This window comes from Epinephelus lanceolatus, chromosome 22 (assembly GCF_041903045.1).
Source record: "Epinephelus lanceolatus isolate andai-2023 chromosome 22, ASM4190304v1, whole genome shotgun sequence".
NCBI classification, from domain to species: domain Eukaryota; kingdom Metazoa; phylum Chordata; class Actinopteri; order Perciformes; family Serranidae; genus Epinephelus; species Epinephelus lanceolatus.
Genome location: NC_135755.1, coordinates 17,919,225 through 17,940,475, shown reverse-complemented (window position 1 = coordinate 17,940,475; position 21,251 = coordinate 17,919,225). Strand labels below are relative to the sequence as shown.

General features: G+C 39.6%; 1 protein-coding gene across 1 annotated transcript in view; it reads right to left on the bottom strand.

Annotated features, from left to right (window-relative positions):
- Positions 1 to 13,702: 13,702 nt before the first annotated feature.
- Positions 13,703 to 21,251, bottom strand: part of pea15 (proliferation and apoptosis adaptor protein 15) — a 71,441-nt gene continuing 63,892 nt past the window's right edge. Inside the window, exons 2-4 of the mRNA XM_033610165.2 lie at positions 18,927 to 19,101; positions 18,579 to 18,734; positions 13,703 to 14,484 (exon numbers count right to left, since the gene is read on the bottom strand). Of these exons, the coding sequence (XP_033466056.1) occupies positions 14,420 to 14,484; positions 18,579 to 18,734; positions 18,927 to 19,098 (393 nt within the window). The 5' untranslated portion in view covers positions 19,099 to 19,101 and the 3' untranslated portion in view covers positions 13,703 to 14,419. The remainder of the gene's footprint in view (positions 14,485 to 18,578; positions 18,735 to 18,926; positions 19,102 to 21,251) is intronic.

Below are 21,251 nucleotides of genomic sequence, written 5' to 3'. Positions count from 1 at the left end.
TTTGTTTGAATAATACCTCATATCATGTTTTGTTGCAGTCATTGCAAAATAAATCCTGAAGTACTTCTTGCCCCACGAGAGGAAAACCTTAGCAGAAGTTTCTAACAGCACTGAGCCCATGGCATCCAACGGGGTAACGTTATGAGCTGTATGCGAAAATGTAAAAATGGATGTAATGACGATCTCCACTGTATTGTTTAGCACAGTGTCATATCCTCCAAAACCACGTCAGGATCACTCCGCTGACTCAAACCACATTATCCAACAGCTGTAAATCTAAATGATCAAACTCGTTTCAGAGCAATATGTCATGACTGATATGATGGACTGGATTGGTTCACCTGCATTTATATCTGTGTACAGTAGCCTCTTTAATGTGTATTATCACTCTGATGATGGCATAAGACAATAGAAATAAGGTAGCGTTTGTGATACTGTCTACTGATTTTTTTCTCTTTTCTTTGGGTAGTAGGTCATCTTCACTTGTTTGTTGTAATTTGCTCCGTACAATAAAGTGATCCGCTGTCTCCCTTTAAATATCATCATCCCTCACACTGGCTGCCAATCAGGGCTTTTGACGTCACACACTTATAATTCCCATGCGCAAAGAGTGACAAATAGGTTCCCCGTGAAGGTTTTTGAAATCAAATTAAATTACATTTTTTAAGATAGTTTGCCTCTTTATTAGGAAATGGGTGCACACAACATGCTAATACAGTCAATTAAAAATTCATTCATAAGTTTTTGTATAGGCCTAGTTGAATATTGCAATAATAATGTGTGGTTATCACAAAATCCCACGGCACACCTGGACTGGCATCATGGCACACCATTTGAGAACCACTGTGTTGAACCCACCACTGAACCTAACAGTTTTTTTTACTTTATACTTGCACTCCTACATAAAACCTACCTCGGCACATTTATACTACTTACCTTTAAACTGAACTGTAATGTTTGAATAAGAAAAAGTTGATTTATCCAAGCATTCGTGTGTCAAATGTGATTAAAATTTATCTTGAATAGTATTAAAATGCATGAAATTGAAGTGACAGTTGACAAACTGTTTTTACACACACCTTAAGTGGGATTTATATTCTCTGTGTCACTCTGTAGTTACACCTCCAAAACACTGGTCGGCAGTGGGGTTTCTGTGAAGTGCTGTAAAGTTTAGTTGATTCAAAACACTCATTCAACACACATTAAACACACATTAACACAAGTACACAAATCAGCTTCACTATAACTCGCAGCATTTGCAGACAAAACACTTGTCTATCTGGACACAGTTTCCCCACAAATACAACATGCTAACATCATTAGCATAAGCCTATGGCATTTTACATTGTATAAATTAGCCTAGTGGCTAGCGGACTTCTCTCCCTCTCATATGAACAACGTTTAAAAAAAGGTAACATTACAAAATCTGACTCCATTACAACTCACAAGGTTCACCGACAAAACAAGTTTCTCACACTAAACACGTTTTCAAAACAATAAAACATGCTAACGGTATTAGCGGTACATTAATGGTACAAGACTTCAAATGCTATTTTTGTGGAGGCTTTATTGTCTTCACAATTTATTGTTTTTTTGTCGGTGAAATGAAAGTAAATAAAAGCTTTGTTTCCACTGAGGGAAATGGTTTCAGCTTACAAAAATAGACAGGAGGTCTGCGTCGCCACCACATACAGTTACCTTTCTGGGGAGGTGCACATCAGGCTACGGCATAGTGTCTGCGTCAACATAGAGCCTATGCCATAGGTATGGCGTTGATTCGATACATATAAAGCCCACCTTACCAGAAGAAGAAAATCTACACAATCACCATGGTTTTAATGTGGACATCTGGAGGCTTTTACCTCAGGGACCAGGGTCTGGATCTGAGTACACTTGACCCCAAAGTACAGTTTTTATGATTAGTGTGAACACTGTGTCCTGTATCTGGGCATGGTGCGTCGGTCCGTGCCACTAGAAAAGGTGGTCTTGGGTTAGGTTCATGTATCCTTGGGTACGATTCACATCAGGTGTTTAAGCTAACAGTACCAAAACACAAAACTGGACTGCTAACTAAGCTAAGTAGCAGTCAGCGAGTAGCATTTCAAAGGCTATCCCAACAGTGCAAGAAATCAGCGAATGCAAGCAGCACCCACCAATCTCATTCTCTGGGCTGCAAGACCATGGGTGATGAGGGAAGAGGATTGTTCTTAACACTGTCACCAAAATACAAACCATAGTAGGGATAATGTGAAGGTCGTCCCCATTTCATGGGTTTGGGACTTTAGGATTGGCACTCACCGCAGAAACATGTAAATGTAAATGATGACGCAATTCCGAGTTTCTTGAGTCTGAGTGGATGTTTGTGCCAAAGACATTCTCCTTTTTGAGATGTTGCGTTCACAAGAATGGGACAAATGGATGGACGGACAGCCAACCCTAAAACAATACCCCCAGCCACAGTTTTCGACAACGCGCATCACAGTTACCCATTTCCAATGTGACACCTTCATAAGGCGTTTTATTGTTTTGTCAAAAAAATAGTTTTGTAAGTGTAATTATTAAAATAACAGCAAGGGTGCCCCAATAGTCGACCAAATGTTAGTCGACCAGGAAAGGCCATTAATCGGCAAGATTTAATTTGAAAGGGACAGATACAGGAAGTGGCCACGCTCAGCAGTCAGACAGGAGTCAGGTTAATTTCCAGGGCTGGTACCTGCGGTTATTCCACAGGCTAGTTAATAACATGTTGGGCAGGAAATCCAAAGTGTGGGATCATTTTGAGAAGGTGAAGGACGAACCCAAGGTGATATGTAAACTCATCTTCATTGGTCGACTACAAACATGATGTATCATCTGAAACATGTCAGTAGCTACATGCCCATTAGCCCACAGCGTCATTAACAGGCAGCTCGCTCAGTGTGTGACTTGTAGATAAAATATAGGCCTATATTAATGAAGGTTCATTAGTACGGTTTTGTATTTCTCTGTAATGTAGCACAGTGTTAACAATGTTACTGATACTATTCTTTCTCACACCTTCAACTCAAACCATTGTGTTGCCCCGCCCAAAATACACAATATAATAATTAAATTAATATCGTAAACATGCGGGCGACTAGTCGACTAATGGCCCTAAATGATGACTATTGGTCAACTAGGAAAATAGTAACATTTGAGAAACTGAAATCATGGATTATTTGGTATTTTTACATAAAAATTGTTTAAAAGATGAAAATAACAACCTAAGCACTTACTATAGCACTAAACACACACTTTTATTTGGTAATTTAAAAAGGATACACTCCTAATTTAGGATGCTATCTTCCTCAAACAGGGTTTGAATGCACTTAAGTCACTTTTGACAAAAGCATCTGCCAACTGAATAGAGTGCCCCAGGAGTCCTAAAACCTGGAAATGAGTTTGCATTTTACCACTCCCGGTGAGTTTTTTTGGTTGGATGCCTGAAACAAGGTTTGTGGTCACAGTTTGTTCTGCGACATAAAATACTTAAGCAAATTTTGGAACTTCTGTGTGTCTTAAAAAAGGCAGTTGCTGACAAGTGGCTGAATGAGACTACAGGGTGTCATCACGCCGAGCTGTGCTGAACATGGCATCACAGTTGTTACTATAGGTGGTGCTGTTATAGTAGTCTAGTGTGTTTATAGCCTGACAATAGCTTTTTACTTCTGGCAATTGTGTTAAGGTGCCAGAAATCATAAATGTGGTGTTCATTTGTGAAAATTATCTCACTGAACAGAGCTTATATTTGTCAATAATCCTACATCCAATGGAAAAGCCCACTGGCTTTTTGACGAGGGAATTTGTGCGAAGCAAACGTCTGTGTCGGCCTATGGAAAAATGTCATCCCTGGGGCACTCTATTTCATAATAATGTAACGAAAACATTGTCATTGAGTAATAAGTACAATATTTTTCAAATTTATCAATACAGTACCTGAGTAAAGGTCTAAATAAAGTATTTTTTCTGTCCTTGATATGTTATCTTAGAACTTTTGTAACCTCTCAACCATCTTTGAAAGAAAGCAACTTCACACAGTGTAGGTTAGCAAATATATTTTAATATATAATATTTATATTCATTTTAGCACAATGACAAAATGGCATAATTTCAGTTCAGTCTCATTTAAATCATGACAAAAAGCCACACTTTTATATTTGTTTGAATAATACCTCATATCGTGTTTTGTTGCAGTCATTGCAAAATAAATCCTGAAGTACTTCTTGCCCCACGAGAGGAAAACCTTAGCAGAAGTTTCTAACAGCACTGAGCCCATGGCATCCAACGGGGTAACGTTATGAGCTGTATGCGAAAATGTAAAAATGGATGTAATGACGATCTCCACTGTATTGTTTAGCACAGTGTCATATCCTCCAAAACCACGTCAGGATCACTCCGCTGACTCAAACCACATTATCCAACAGCTGTAAATCTAAATGATCAAACTCGTTTCAGAGCAATATGTCATGACTGATATGATGGACTGGATTGACTCTGTGAAGGATAACACACCTGTCACTTGCTACACCGTTTGAGAATGAAGCACAACACGAAATAACAAGCAGAATACGAGAGAAACATCCCACCAAGACTCTCAGGGCAGTGACTCACAGGGCAACTCTCAGTGCCTACGAATTAAACTCAGAAACGTTACTTAAACCAAAATGATGTTTGTTACGCTTAATTTGAATGCTGCCCGTCTGCGCTAAAGGAACAAAACTGTGAGAAGTTAGCAGCTAAAAATGAAGAGTTTCAATTCAAAACCCTGCAGATGCATTTTGGGAATATCTCTGCTACTTGGAGGTTAGTGTTTCAAAATCACAGATGTGTCTGCCCACGAGGCTATTGAGATAATTTTTGTCATACTAACACGTTATTAGACTTTTCAAGTCCTGTCTGACACCTCTGTAAAAACCTCCTCTAACCTCCAACTCCTCCCATGCTGAGTCACATTATTAGATACCTATTAAACCACACCAAAGGAACGTTTTTCAGCTTCATGTTAAACCTCCAGTCACAAAATAGCCTCTATTGTCCACTAATGCAAAAACACACTCCAGAAAATCTCTGATCTAGCCAAAAACACTATCTGAAATAAAGATTGTTCACTACAAACATCATGAGACGTTGCTAAAAGTCAAGCGTGGCGTGATTTCAAGTCCATCCACCCCAGCAGTTTGCAACTGAATCAAGTTGGCACTTTCACCCACAATGCGAAAGCTTGCTTTTGTTGTGTGCATGAAATGTAAACTGTATTCGTCAAAAATGAAAAGACAGACACTTTCTTTTGCTGTGCAGCACTAGAAAAATATAAGCAGGTGCGATTAAAAAGCTTTGCACAATATTAAGGAATTTAATGTGACTCAGTCTTCCCAGGATGGTTAAAAGGTGCAAAGGAAAAGAAAACATTGCTGCACAACTTCATATGACGCAACTCTCACCAGGCATTCAGCATTCCTAACATAAACACACCTTATTATCATAAACTACATCTCCCCATTGTACAGCATTCTAGTGCAAGGCCTGCCACATTCAAATGATACTAACTAGATAAAGAGGTATGGCATCTTGTACACATACCAGAGATGCTTACCAAAGTATGAACCTACATATTTCTCTCTGTTCACACACCAAACAGCTACAACCCCGCAAACTATTCTTCACTACTTGCACTACTCTATCCAGCAAAGATAGGCCTACTCAAATGGTTACCTCTTCACTTTATAACTTCGACCGTGCGCCCTTTAACCATTCACCGACACCTTACCTTGATAATAGCAAATAACACTATGGAGCCTCAAGTGTTCAATACCGGATACATGAACAGCACATTAAGAAACAAAAAACAATATGAATATGTTATGTAAAATATATGAATGAACCAAAAAGTTCTTCTGTGGTCACCCACGTTAATGTCATTTCCATATTAACAAAGATATTTGATTTATTATTATCCACCTTATTCCTAGCCCACACGGAACCTTGCGTGAATTATGGGCGCGACTTCCAGCACTGAACCTTAACTGGTCGTTTACAATGCTAACGATGAGCTGACAGTACACTAATCCAATTTACATAGCGACTGGGAAATAAAACGTATGGTGCAGGACACCTGTTAAACCTCAGACGTGATTACGTGATCTGCCATCTCTGGCAGCCATCTTAAAACATCGGTTGTTTTCCATTTTAACCAAGTGTGTCAGTGATTAGCTTGCCTTGCGATGTAAACATGTTAATGAAGCCAGAGCTAGCTTACGTTAAACATCTACTCCTTTTAAAATTTTATTCATGATTTGTTTTGACTTAGAAAACAGACATAAACACATTTGGCGAACATTTAACATAATTCAGTGTTAATTTTAACGCTATTTTCATTGTAGGTAGGTGACTGAAACTGTATGTTCAACACTGTTGTTGAAGCCACAAATTTAGCTTGGTCCGGTTGTTCGTAGCGTTACATATGTGAACAGTGCAACAGGTACCAGAGCTCCATAGGGATATTTTAGAACATGATAACTTAGTTATATATCCGTTAAAAAAAAATAAAGCAATACCTGCTTAAATAAAGGTGAATTACCTTCTAAAAGAACCTACGTTGGCGGGTAGCCACCAACATTAGCCACTGTGACTAACACAGACAGTCAGTGGGACTAACTACTGCTACTTTCGCTATGTCACTGGAAGTTGCACCCATAATTATTTCTACAGTAGCGCCCTCAGGAATACTGAACTCAGGAAGGTGGATAAACTAGCTACACAACTGCTAGCCTACCAAATGTAGCCAGTTAGCTCATGTTAGCTAAAGGAAGAAGTAAGTTTGATTCAATTAACTACAAATGCTGCTTTAAATGAACACAGCACAGTTAATCTTGACCTTATTTTTTTAACTTAAAATGGCTGCACATGCTATTTACCTAGCTGGCTAACTAGCTTGGCTGGGTTGTTTAGCAGTAAATCCTGTTGGCTAGAGCAACCGCAGACTGTATGTTTGCTCTTCTAGCCAGTTAGCTGGGTAGATATATGTTATTTTATCATTCTAATTTTCATTTCAACAGTTTTACTTTCAGTGGATAGACAGGTAGCATGTGCAGTCTTCTTAAGCTAAATAAAAGGTTTTAGTTACAGTGTCTATGTATTGGTTTATTCACAGTTAATCTGAATTACTTTAACATTGTTTTGCCCTAGCTAACAGGAGCTAACTCTAATTTGGTAGCAGCTGCCGAGCTTCTTAAAATTGATTATTGTACACAGTTTATTCATGTTAATTTCTATTTTTGTAATTACATTTTTATTCATTTAGTATTGTACACTTTGGTGCTCCATACAAAACTACAGTATTGTTCAGATGAGGGTTTTCAATTGCCTGTTTCTTATACTCAGTGGGTTGTCTTTTCTCTTGAGAGTAGAATGAGAAAATACTTTTAATGAAAACACTGCAATCCACAAATTTATAACAAATTTCGTGAGCTTTCTACACGCACCTAGCCCAACATTTGAAGATGTTTTACTCTTTAAAATTCCTGCTCTTGGTGCAATTTGCAAGTGACAACATGCCCCATACGAACAAGATGGCAGGTAATGACTTTGTGACTGCTTTCAAATTTTGTCATGATTTGGAAACTCTCTGAATAAAATCATTTTACGAGCAGTGACCACGACACATCTGATCAAATACGATACAGTAAAACATAATATGTTACATATCAGTAAATACAATGAAATGAATATCACTTTTTTTTTTTGTAAAATCATCACCCAAAGCCGAAACAGCAAAACATGAATGAAGAGAATAACATGAATTATGAAAGTGTTGATGCATGGTCTGTTTAACATTAGATAAGCAACACATTTTCATCCCCTTGATTTGTTTCCAGTTAGTAAAACAAAATCAGGATACGTAAAAACAACAATATATAGGCATTAAATAAATTAATCAAGTTCAAAACAAACACAGTGATATATATTCAAAATACATATTTACAACCTAATAAAATGAAAAAAAAACCCAAACAAAAACAAAACACAGTCTTATCCTTAAGGGGAAATGATACTCGTGTTTGAATGGATTTTAATTGATGGTTAGCATTACATGCTAAATACCTTCCCAGTATCTGCCTCTTCATTTTTCTACTTCATCTATACTCATGTATTGGTTATAATCAGGTATTCACCATAAATACATATATATTTTAGTAGGTTTATACTTTTGCAGCATTTACTAAGTTGATATGTACTTGGTACATGGAAATCCAAATCTGACATCATTTGTGACTGATATGTTGATATATTATGTGCCGATTGGCTACCAAGGAAAACGCTAAGCAATGCCAAACATATAATCCACCTGGTGATGAAGTCAGAGGGGCTGTGCCACTGTTATCATGGTAACATTGAGGGGGGTTGACGTTAGAGGAGTAGGAAACCGGAAGTGGGTGTAAAAAACATTAAAAAAGAACAGAACAGGAAAAAGGGTGCGGCACAGCCACAATTTGATACTGACATAAATTTTAACACTCCAATGAATACACTGCTAACCAGGAGCATCTAGAGCATCACGCAGTTGAATTTTTTTCTTTTTTGATGTTTACAGATATTGCATGGACAAACTACTGACAAACTACCACACAATTGTTAACATGAGTCCATTGCCTACTGAAATTCTGAGAGAGAGAGAGAGAGAGAGAGAGAAAGAAAAAAAAGTCACTTGGTCACATACATCTAAATTCACAAGTTTCTATTCAAAAAGCACTTCAAATAAAAAGAGAAGAAAAAAATAAAAATTAAATACAATGGCCCAAATCCTCCCTTGCTGATATTTTGTACCATAATGGAAACACATGCTAAGACCTGGAAAAAAACAACCCTGCCTTTTGGTTTGTAAAGTCGCCAAAGCTCTTTGAAATGGTGAGTGGCAATCTTATATTTGTGACCAATAAACACATCCATTTTAACACTGGGAAAGACCGTTACCCACAGGTCATAGCAGTAGGTACAACTGCCCCCGAAATGCTCTCAATTCAGCTCGGTAATAAAAGCAGTGGTCCCTCTTTGTGTTCATTAGGCTCAAGCTACAGGAGGGCAGCTACCGCTTCACTTGGGGTCGGGCCTAGCGAGAGCTCATCTGGATGCTGAAGGGAAAAATCCACCCAAAAATACTCGGACACTGATACAATATATATATATTACAAATCAGAAAAGATCAGTGCATATACCAGAATATGTTTTATGACAACGTGTTGTGTTGTACATTTTTGGTATGTCTTTTGAAAACACCTACACTGAATTTGAATTTTGGTCTAGGCAATGGAAAAACGATTAACTTTTCGGACTGTTAAAAGTCAGTGATAAACGATAAACACAGAGTTTAACAGAAGCCCTTTGACTTTGATTCGTCAGAGACAAAAACATAAAGAACAACTTCTACCAAATGTTACGAAACTCAAATGTGGCTACGAACTTAGAAAGCTAGCTGCTCTTTGAAGCCGCACAAAAGCACGGATGTGCTTTGAGCTAAATGCTAATGCCAGCATGCTAACATGCTCATGATGATGAAGCTAATATGCTGATGTATACCCTGCTCACCATCTTAGTTTAAATGTTACCAAACCCAAATGTGGCTTCACAAATAAACAGGACTAAAAGAGAGCTAGTGGCACTGTGAGGCTGCAGAAGAGCACCGTGGTGCTTGGAGCTAAAGGCTAATGTCAGCATGCTAACATGGTCACAATGACAAAGCAAATATGCTGATGTTTAGCATCTTGGTATAATGTTTACCATGTTCACCATCTCCGTGGGAGGAAACCGGAGCACCCGGAGAAAACCCACGCTGACATGGGGAGAACATGCAAACTCTGCACAGAAGGGCGCCCCCCCACCCTGGGGTTCGAACCCCAGGAATCCCCTTGCTGTGAGGTGACAATGCTAACCACTGCATCACCGTGCCGATTTGCTAGTATTTGGTCATAAGCTAAAGTATCAGACAAATGAAAACCTGATGATGGCGCTAGATGAAATCTTAATGGAATCACTAAAGCTATTACAATTCATCCTAAAGAGGGCCATGAATCGCTGTACCAAATTTCAGGGCAATCCGTACAATAGTTGTTGAGACATTTTACACCCCACAAATAACGTCAACCTATTGGAGGCGCCAAAAGAAAAGTCAGAGGATCACCAAAGTTTTCAGGATTCATCCTCTGGCAACCAGGAATGGGTGTATTAAACTTCAAGGCAATCCATCCCATAGTTGTTGAGATGATTTACACTACACAACAAACATCCACCTATTGTTGGTGCCAGAGTAAACATCAGAGAATCATCAAAATTTTCAGGATTTATCCTCTGGCGACCGTGAAGGTTTGTGCCAAATTTCATGGCGGTCAGTCTGATGGTGGAGATATTTCAGTCGGGACCAAAGTTGGGGACTGATTGACCAACACTGCCGCCCACCACTCTCTGGATGGATGAAATCTTAACTGCAAAATGGGCCCACTTCAATTCAAAGTGTAGCTTATATACCAGTGTTAAAGTATTTAAGAGTGGACTTTCCCGTTAACAGTACAATAAAAAGCTTGATCCGGCCTAGGTTAACTGGATGTTTTATGCAAAGAAACATGCTCACGGTTTGTAAACTATTAAACCTCCTCACACAATTGCAGGCATTAAAGGACTATTGAATGTTTTGGTAACCTTAAGACTTTGCTTGCAAAAGAGTAGAATAGGAGTTGTACAGTATAGTTGGTCAAACATGTTTTTTTTTTTCAGTTTTAAACCAAAAACATTGGGTAACACACATTTATTTTCTCCTTACCGAAACGGCACACTTTCGTCTTATCAAGTGTCACTCAGCGCATCCGTCATGCAGATTCAAAACAAGAATATCAGGCTCTTGTTAAAACACCCTGACTTGTCACTATCACAGAGTTCAGTTTTTTAGATTAAGTGATTTGTTGGGAGGATATATTACAGTGCAGTTTTCCTACAGACGTAAATGCATAGGATACAAATCAGTCCAACACTACAATATACGGCGAGCAATACAAAAGAAAAGAAAAAAAAAACGGATCACGCAAACTGTGATCGAAATAAAAGTCTTGGTCGTTGGCACTGGGGTTGGAATGGAGCATGGTGGTGTGGGGAAAGGAAGGAGGGAGGTAGCGGGTCAGGGAGAAATGACTAGTCATACACTGATAGATTTTCATGTTGTCGGGGTTGGTTCTTTTTCTCTTTTTATCCTACGGCTTTGATAACAACAAAGACGGGGGAGGGGCAGAAACAGACCCACAGACATTCTGTACACACCAACACTGAAGTCCTTAGCAAATTTTCAGAATAAAAGCACTCTCTTTAAAAGTGAGAGCTGTTTTGATTAACTTGACGCGTGTTGCTGGCGTCTGTCTCCGCCTCGCACACGCACAATCTCTCACAGTTGTGAAAAACTTTGGGGTAAACACAAAGTCCGCTAAGGCTTCAGCGTGGGGGGAAAAGAGACACAGTGTTCAAAAGAGCAGTTATTATAGTTTAGTTTCAACAGTCTTGCTAGCTATTATATGTGGCGGGGAATGGCATAGTCAGCGGGTTATGAGTCGTGTTCATTAGAGATCCTTGTCGCAATCTACTTTATGTACAGTTTATTAAAGGTCATGTTTTATTATCACATGCCATGTTTGCTCTCTGACATTTTCTCCTTTCGTTCACTTTGATCTGCACCTATTTTCTTATTTCCAGAGGCCTTAGTTTGTCCTCCTTCCTACAGTGAAAAATCACAGGTCAGTTATCTTCTGTGCAACAAATGAAATGGCAACAAAGGGTAGTGTTTGTCTCAAAGTCACGTGACACAACATTTTCACACAGTCAATATGATATCCAATATAGTCTCTCTAAATATACTCTTGTATTCTCTAATGAAATCCAAAGTAGATGTGCTTTTCGTGCTTGTTAAGTATTTATTTTATCATAATTTGTCACAGAGAGACGCCGAGTAGTTCCAGATTAGATATAATTAGGGTCTTTAGTTTCAAAAACGGAAATGGTGAAACTGAACGTACAGTGGAAAATCCAAGTGTCCTCTGTGGAACACACACTGCAGGTCAATATATATTATTTCTGCTATATTTTCCTCTAATATATTATTTGTATATTTACATCTCTAGCCAGCTCATACAACAGACTTTCATGCTAACTGCTCTCCTTGATGAAAAGAGAGCCTATTGGACAGGGAACATCCATAGTATAGAAATAATTGCTATAACTTTCCCATCTAAATATTTTCTCTAAATAACTTGCTATGATTATAAGCTAAAGGCAAATATTGGCGTTTTCTATGAAAATCAACTTTAAATATCTTCTAAAATATCACTTTGTTTTTGCTCTTGAGACATATAATTATCTGCGTGAGAGTAAAGGGAATGCATACAGAACCTCTATGAACCTCGGTGACTCTCCTGTCCTTTAAGTTTGACTTAAAGTTTAGTTTCAAACGGCGACCTCATGGCAATGTGCCCGTGTGATGTTACAATGGCCCCTGGTCTTCCCTAGTTATACTTTCATAAACTATGTGGGCTTATTAAGTAATAGTTTGACATTTGGGAAAAAAAAACTTTCATTTGCCTTTTTGCCATGAGTTAGATAACAAGATCAATACCACTTTTAAGTAGTGAAGTAGTAAGTAAGTAAATATGAAGCGGCTAGCTGAGCCGATTAGCTTAGCTTAGCACAAAGACAAGAATCTGGGAGAAATACTGTGCTGACTTTGTTCAAAGCTAATTAAATCTGTCTAGCAGCACCTCCAAATCTTACTAACAAACAATGTATATCTCAATTATTTATTCCTTCTAAAAATACTGTTTAAACAAGGCTAGAGCAGATTAGCTTAGCACAAAGACAAGAAACTGGGAGAAATACTAGGCTTCGTTAAAAGCTAGTAAAATCTGTCTACCAGCACCTCAAAAACTCACTAACAAACATCGTATATGTAATTTATTTATTTATTTCCTATAAAAAACAACAACGAAAAAACAAACCAACAAAATCAAAAACTGTGTTAAAACAAGGCTAGAGTGGATTAGCTTAGCTTAGCACAAAGACAAGAAACTGGGAGAAACTGCTATGCTAGCTAACTAAGGCTGACAAAATCTGTCTACCAAAACCTCTAAAGCTCACTAATTAACACAATATCTATTCCCAATGAAAACCAAAATGTAAAATCAGGGCTAGAGCTAATCAGCTAAGCTTAGCACAAAAAATTGGATAAACTGCTACCATGGCTCTAACCAAAGCTAACGAAATCTGTCTACCAGCATCTCTAAAGCGCACAATATATCTAACTTATTCATTCCCTATAAAAATCAAAGTGTTAAAACAAAACTAGCTAAGCTACATGTTTCTAGTCTTTATGCTTAGCTAAGCTAGCTTGCTTTTGGCTGTATCTTCATATTTAAAAGACAGAAATGAATGGGATATTGACCTCCTCATCCAAGTCATGGCAAAAAAGTGAATAAACTTCTGTCCCCAAATGCTGAACTATTTCATTCACAAAAACACACCTGAACTATTTACGCAGCTACACAGTACAACAAGCACCCTCAGTCATATGTGTGAGATTTAGATTAGTTTTGAATATTGTTTTTTAATTATGTATTTACATGTTTTAGTTTTATTTTATCCCCAGATAGTGGTTTTGATATTTTGGCTAATTTGAATGCTGAATTATGTTAGTCATAGTGATGTATCACTGTACAGAAAATGCATACAAAGCTTAACTGTTTCCGTGGTAACCTACGGACTTTCTGAAAAAATAAACTTTGCCATTTCATGTTGTTATTAAGTTCTGAAGGCAGGGTTTGTAGTTTTAAATTCTTCGTGGGTACTTTAACTATAACAACCTTAACTGCTATGCAGACACACACACAGACACACACACAAACACACACACACACACACAGGGTTGCATAAGCACAGCATCACAGATTGAACAGTGTTTACAGATTACACTCATTCTGAACTGACCCACTCAGCGTCTGAATCGAGGGTAGACTTTGGCGCTCTCTCTCCTCACACACACACTGTCGGTCCGTCTCCACATCTCTTCTTCTAACGTCTTTTTTTTCCCCGCAGCTTCCAACCTCCCCTCAGCTTGGGAAGAGACTGCATCGCTACGATCTGATTGGTTGCTTGGTCGGTGGCTGTCTGCGCGGTTCTGTGTCACAGCATGTGTTAGTGCAAGGAGGGTGCGTGGCTGGATGTGCGTGGATGTGTTTATATGTGTGTGTGTGTGTGTGGCAGGTGTGAGGGTGGGTGAGGTGGGGGAGTGATGGGGTTGGTCAGAAACGGTTGGTCGGTTGATTGGAGTGCCAGGAGTGAAGAAATCAAGGTGCAAAGATCAGGGCTGAGGGTCGACACCTCACACCTTTTTAGGGGGAGGGGCCAACTTGATGATCTCGTCTTCAGAGGGCTGGCGGATGATGTCTTTTAGGGGGGAGGGGTTGGAGAAAGAGGGTGGAGGGGAGAGAGACAGAGAAAGAGATCATAAGAAACCCATACTTGAAACCAAAAAAGTTGTAGCCAAGAAAAGTGAAAGAGAGCACAACACTTCTTCTATGGATCAAAACTGGAGGAATCTGCCCATAAATGCCCGCCACGCAATTGTACGCAAAGGCACAATCTTAAAGAACTCTTCCATTTCAAACCTCATTTTTGATACTATATACCACTTGATGTATTTACATTCTGTAACTACCTTGCTGTACAGTAAATCTATTTATTAGTGGTGGACTCCGCCATTCCTGTGTGGGATTTAAATCACCTACGTAACCAAAAGGGAATCACAGGAAATGATGCATGCACACAATCCAGCGTTGCTGTTTTTTCAACCCGTTCTCATTCCTAGGTTGTTAAATACTGATGCTTTGTCACGCCACTCTGTGTCTCATTGCATCGCGCAAGGCAACCGTTAGCGCCTTTATGTGATGTACAGCTGAAATGCATTGTAATACGCAATTGAAGTTGTGAGAGGGTTATGGTGTAGTTGATGCAACAAAAATTGAGCATAGGGATGTCAAGCTCAGCTCACATCCCAGCTACATCAGCTGATCTCAAACAGCCCAATCAAGTGATGGATCAGCTGATTGATGGAAGGGAGTCAGCTGATAGATCACATGGTTCCTTTCCATGCTGCCAATTGGCAAATCTAATTCAGGGCACCCTATTTAAACTGCTCTGGCCTGCCTACTGTTGCTGCTTCCTCTGCAAGCCACTTTGCAACCCACCTCCTCCCCAACTCCTCCTTTTCATGCTGGGTCTGACTTATGTCTTTTCTGTTTGTCACTGATGCTGCTCTGTTCTGTTCCTGGCAGGTCTTTGCTGCTGCTCTCCCTGCCTTAGGCTTTCTGTGTAGGCACGTGGAAGGGCAGGGAGGTTTGGTCTCTTTGCCTCAGGCTTTCCCTTATTTGCATGTGGAAGGGCAGAGAGGTGTGCTCTTTCCACCTCAGGCTTTCCATGTAGGAGTGTGGGAGAGGCTTTCTGCGTAGGCCCGAGGAAAGGCAGGGGGACCCCATAACAGAGCCATTCCACCAAATATAATACCGCAAATGGAAGTTAAGTTTTCTTTGACTTAAGTGTTGCTGACTGAACTACTTAGTTAGGTTTAGAAAAAACATGTTTTGGGTTAAAATGAGTAGATTTGTTACACAATGCAACGTAACGTAATGTAACATAAATAAGTCACGTGAGTGATGTCAGTGCTCGATGATGATACGTAACTTGTTTAACGTTATGTTAAAACAGTGTTGACTTTTGGTCTCACACGGGATGAGAATTTTTGTCTCCTGGATAAAGGTCCAGTTTTGTACGACCCATCCACCTCCCACCCTATCCAGACTCTTTATACTACGTCAGTTGCCATCAGCCTTAAGTATTGCCACAGATGGGTTTACACTGGAGTCAGTTTGAAGTCCAGTGCGTCTCAAAGGTGCTATGGCTGCCTTCAATGTTGGAATCACACACTAGGGGTGTGATAATTCATTGGTGTTTGATGCCCCTGGAATCAGAATGGACTGGTGTTTGTTTTTCACACATATCAGTCTGTCCAGCTACACTTACCCCGCTAACACAACACCAGAGCTGTGTTAAGCAGTACTTCCTGCTGCTTCACATTAAAAGCATTAAATAGGTGTAACATGGGTTGACTTTTATTGTGAAGCAGTCAGAGAAAATGTACAGTATTTATCATTGATGTTTGCACAGACCGCCATCGTTCATCGAAAATGCTTCTACAAACACACAAAAGGTCAGTTTTTGTATTTATTGATTTTTTTAAGATGATAATAATTATTATTTTTCAAAATAAAAAAAAATAAAAATAAAAATGTATTATTAAATAAAGCAACAAATACCAATACAACATAATGGAAAATTGTAAAAAAAAAAAAAAAAAAAAAAGGAATACAAAAAAAAAAATTAAAAAAAGCCCAAATCATTGTAAAACAGTGAATGTTGTCAAGTTCTTTTAGTGTACATCTGAAAAATGATGCTTCCTGAAAAGAACCGTGCTAAACAGACATTTAATCATTTTTAATAGCGGGGGAACTGATGTATTTTATTTGGCCGTTGCACCTGTGTTTTTATGGTGTTTTAACTCAACCTGGCCTCAAGCTAAATTTCCCCTGTGAACTGAACTGAGCCAGAAAAAAAGTTGTAGACCAGAAATAAATCTAATAAAAGGCAGCACAAAGCCGAGAGAAGAGGAGAAGGAACATTTTATTGCAACATGACCCTCCTCTTTAAAACAAGCCTCTTTGGTTCTTACAATTACTTCTGACTGAAAATCTTATAAAATAAATAATTAAACCAGAATGCCTGTAAGATAAAGTCAAGATTTATTCTTTAAAAATCACAATTCATCAGACTTTTTCAATGGATTTCTCTTTTTAATAGCTTATTCACTTTATTTCGTTGCCATTTTATGTAAGAAGACTAAAGAGTTACAAGGAGTAGTGTTTGAACTCTTCGCCTGTGAAATGGGACAACCCTTCAAGACCCTGACACGTCATCAGTCGTCTTCAATGGCGCGCACGTTAACAGACACAACCATAGCAATAAAGGTATTATCACCATATTCATAATTTATCTGATGGTGATAGAAAAGCATGGACACTTGCAATTCATTGACTAAGTCCTGCACTGTCGATCGATTAAACAAGTCATAAAATAAAAAAGAAAACTGTTTCATTACCAGGCCATAGTGCTCTGTAGGGTAACGTTACGTTAACAGCTACAGGAGGCTCCTCCAAATCACAGCTCTGCAGATGAGCACAATGTTTGTATCATCTGAGAGACCTCTCTGTCAGTTTGCCTGTTTGTCTGTTTGAGCCTCGGCATTCTTTGTCTCTGTTGTGAAATTAAAGCACTATTACACATCTTAATACAGGCAGTCTAATGTGGGCAATAACCCAGCGTTAAGTTTAACAACAAGTAAGATAGTGTGGCGTAAAACCACACCGTCTCCCTCCAACTGTCTGCCAGATTCAGGTTCACCAGCTGCCCGGTGTGAGCGGAGACAGATGCCGAACTGCTTCCCCACGTCCGCAGGTCTTATTAAACCAAAACTCAGTCGATTTAAATAACTCATTCATGTTTTAAGAACCCTAATCTGAAGCTTAAATCTGCTAAATGCCAACTATATAATGTGTCATATTTCTAATCTCTTGTCATGTTTAACTTACATGTTTCAAAGGCTTCTGTGTATTGTGAACCTAACAGAGCACAATACAAATTAAAATTGTAATTTCTGATAATGACAAACAACATTTATGTGCATTATCTTATAAGCACTACTAGCAACTAGCAGGTATAGATTTTGTTAGTACCTGCGAAAACACTAGAGCTACTAACATATTGATGTATGCCGAAATACACGTAAATTTCCGACTGCAAACAGTTTACACACAAATTCATTCTGCTCACGTTTCATGAATGAGACCCAAGGAGTGTAACTGGGATTTAACCTTAATGGCATTTTTGAGAACTTTTTGACCATTTTTATGAATTCGCAAATGGCAAAAAATCCTTAAATTTAGCACCAAATTTGTGTACCACATTATATCAAAACAAAAATTGCTGCAAAAACATGTGAGACATAACTGAGCATGGAAAGATCCATCATAATGTTCTAGTTGTTTCAAAGTTTCAATTATTACATATCTATGACTAGAAAGACTTGACACACAGTGCTGAGCTGCATCTCAAATTAATCTTCAGGTTTCCAGCTTTCAGACGATGCATGACTCTTCTACGTGGTGTATACTGTTGACGTGTTATCGCCCTCTAAAGATCCCCTGTCCCCCCGAAAAAAGGCAATAATGAGTCTATGCAGGTCTCAGAGGATTAAGACAGTTTTCTGTTTTGCCAATAGGGGGCAGAACTTGACTAGATTTGGGAGACCAGGAAGCCAATCAGAGTAACTTCTGCCAAATCACAGATCCAGTTATGTCCAAAGAAGGGGTAAAATTGGCCTGATATTTTAGTAAACTGATCTCTAACCTTTTATATACACATTCTGTTACCTTTGTATTTCTTGGCTGAGGGGATGCGTGTGAGCTTGGTGTCGATCTCGTCGTCCTCAGAGATCTTGAGCACGGTGGTGCGGTACTCGATCACCCTCGTCAGCAGGTCCGGTCGCCGTGAAATCTCAAAGATGTGCTCGATGTACGACAGATTATCTGCACGAGAAGGGTCGTTAGCAGCGAAACAGCCTTCGGATATGTCATACAAAGATGTTCTGGTCATCAGTTGACGCATGATGGATGTGGAAATAAGAAGAGACAAACTACTCTAACACATTTACACCCACGTAGATTAAATATAAGCTAAATGATGTGATTGAATGTTGGAGCTCAGTCTGTGTTTCTCACCTTGGGCCAGCTTGTCGTTCTTCTCCAGGTAGCTGAACCACTCCTTGGAGGAGGTGATGTTGTTGCTCTGGTCCTCAGGGATGTCCTCCTTGCAGGCCGACTTGAGCTGCTCCAAGTCTTCGTTGGTGATGTTTTCAGACAGGTCGCTGAGCAGAGAGCTGTACTCCGCCATGGTCTGGTTAGAGACAGAGAGAGAGGAAGCAGTTAGATATACTGAATAAGCGAATGCCAAAGCAAACAGAAACTAAAGGGGAGAGAGCAACAGAAAAAGAAGAGCGACTGAAAATATCCACGTGTTGTTGAATTGCTCAGTGTGCAAACAGCCCACCTACTTCCCAGACTCTAGAATGGAAAGTTAAGAAATCTAATGATGATAGCATACTGTCAGAGTGGGACGGAGAAGCACAGAGACCAGATGATATCAAACAGGCCAATCCTCTCTCTTTGTACCTGAAAGAAGAGATTGACTGGAAAGACTGGATGGGACAAAATGGGACATAACATTGTACTGCACCTTAATGGACATCCAAAATGGGTCTACGCACTCAGAAAGGGCACTTTCTAATGTCACAATGGAGGGACAACTACGCAGGTTGATTTTAGCGCTGCTCATCGTGGACTATATTGCTGTCATTGTTCATTTTAGTCAAACCATACAGTTTGAAAACGAGGCGCGACTCCAACTAGAAAACAATGTTTTGATGCATTGGATGTGCTGAATGTGCATATTAAGGCAGTACAGGAGGAGGTGCACATTAATAATCCTCCAGGACTGTAACATGCTCATGTTTAACCCAAACAATGTGTCATGTGATGGTTCAGATCGAGGTCGGAACACGTTCTCACCACAAACGAACCGCACCAGAGTTCGTCTGTAACTAGACCTAGACCACGTCTTCAAGAAGGTCCCGGTTGATTTGGTGCGCACCAGAGTGTGATTGCTGCGTTCACACCTGCCCAAATGAACTGCACTTAGGGTGGCAAAGAACTTGAGTTCGAGTGAACTGAACCAAACAGGGCAGAAAGCACCGGTCACTGAAAAGCAACAGTCACTGGAAGACAGCTGGGTACCCCACTGAGGTAAAAGAGGGCAAGCAAGTTCCCTCCAACCACCAAAGCACCCCTGAAACCCCTGCTAGAACATCCTGTCGGTAGTGATGGCCAAATGAGGCCTCATGAACCACTGTCTTTATTTTCTGAAGCCACCAGATGGCGCTGTCTGTTCAACAAAGGTTTGAAAGCACACTTCATTGCAGGTCCCTCAGCCTTTATCTTTAAACCAAGACTGCCATCTGGTGGAGTCAGAAAATAAAGAAAGTGGTTCATGAGGCTTCATTTGGCCATCACTATCTGTCAGTGTCGGGCCTACACACTTGTAACATGGTCATGGACGGGCGTCCGTCGCAAGCCCGAGGGTCAGAGAAGGAGGGAGAGGGGGAGGGAACAGTAGACTATGCTGCACGCTATACAGTGCCAGAAACAGGCTGTGATAATGAAAAGGAAAGAGAAGGTGTGAAAATCTGTCATAAATTGGGAAGAGTACGGCCCAATTATGACCCAGGTAGGAAACCAAGTGAGGGCAAGAAAAACTAGAGTCTCCCAGAAAAACAGCAGAGTTGGCAAACATGTTTTGAGAACCGTGTCCAGACAATTTATGAGCTCTGAATTTCACATAGAGCCCCTTTGAATCAATCACACATATACAGGTCTGCTGCTGTAAATACTCACAAGAGCACCAAATGTGTATTAATTACATCTGAAAATAGTCTCCAGCAGATGCACTACTTCTTCCTGTTTGAGTACAGTTTGCTATTAATTACAGTGGCCTGCTGTTTTGGTAAATTACTCAGGCTTTATATAGCTATATGTTACATCTTCAGAAGGGGCTTGCGGCAGCAAGGAACAGAGGAAAAGGACTATGGCATTTTCAAGGGTGTGTTGACGGTAAGAAAAATACAGTATCACATTGGCCTTGTCCTTTAAACTCTGTACCCTTCACATATATTAGGAAGTACATTAAAAAGCGACCTACAACATCATGTGTGAATGGCTATGATTTGCCTTCATCAAATCATCTCAGGCTCTAGAGAACATTTCTGCAGCTCTCTGTCTCCCTCTACTGGCCTCATTGAAGAAGAGCAGTTCTGTGCTTATGCAGAATCACAGAACATTCAAGAACTTTATTTTCATTATGCAAGCGTAACACAATCGCAACCTAAATTGATGCACTGTATTAATGACTATGCACACATGCGTTCAAAGAATAAAATAAGGCACACATGACATCAAAGATAATACATATTCAATGATAAAAAGCACAGGTTC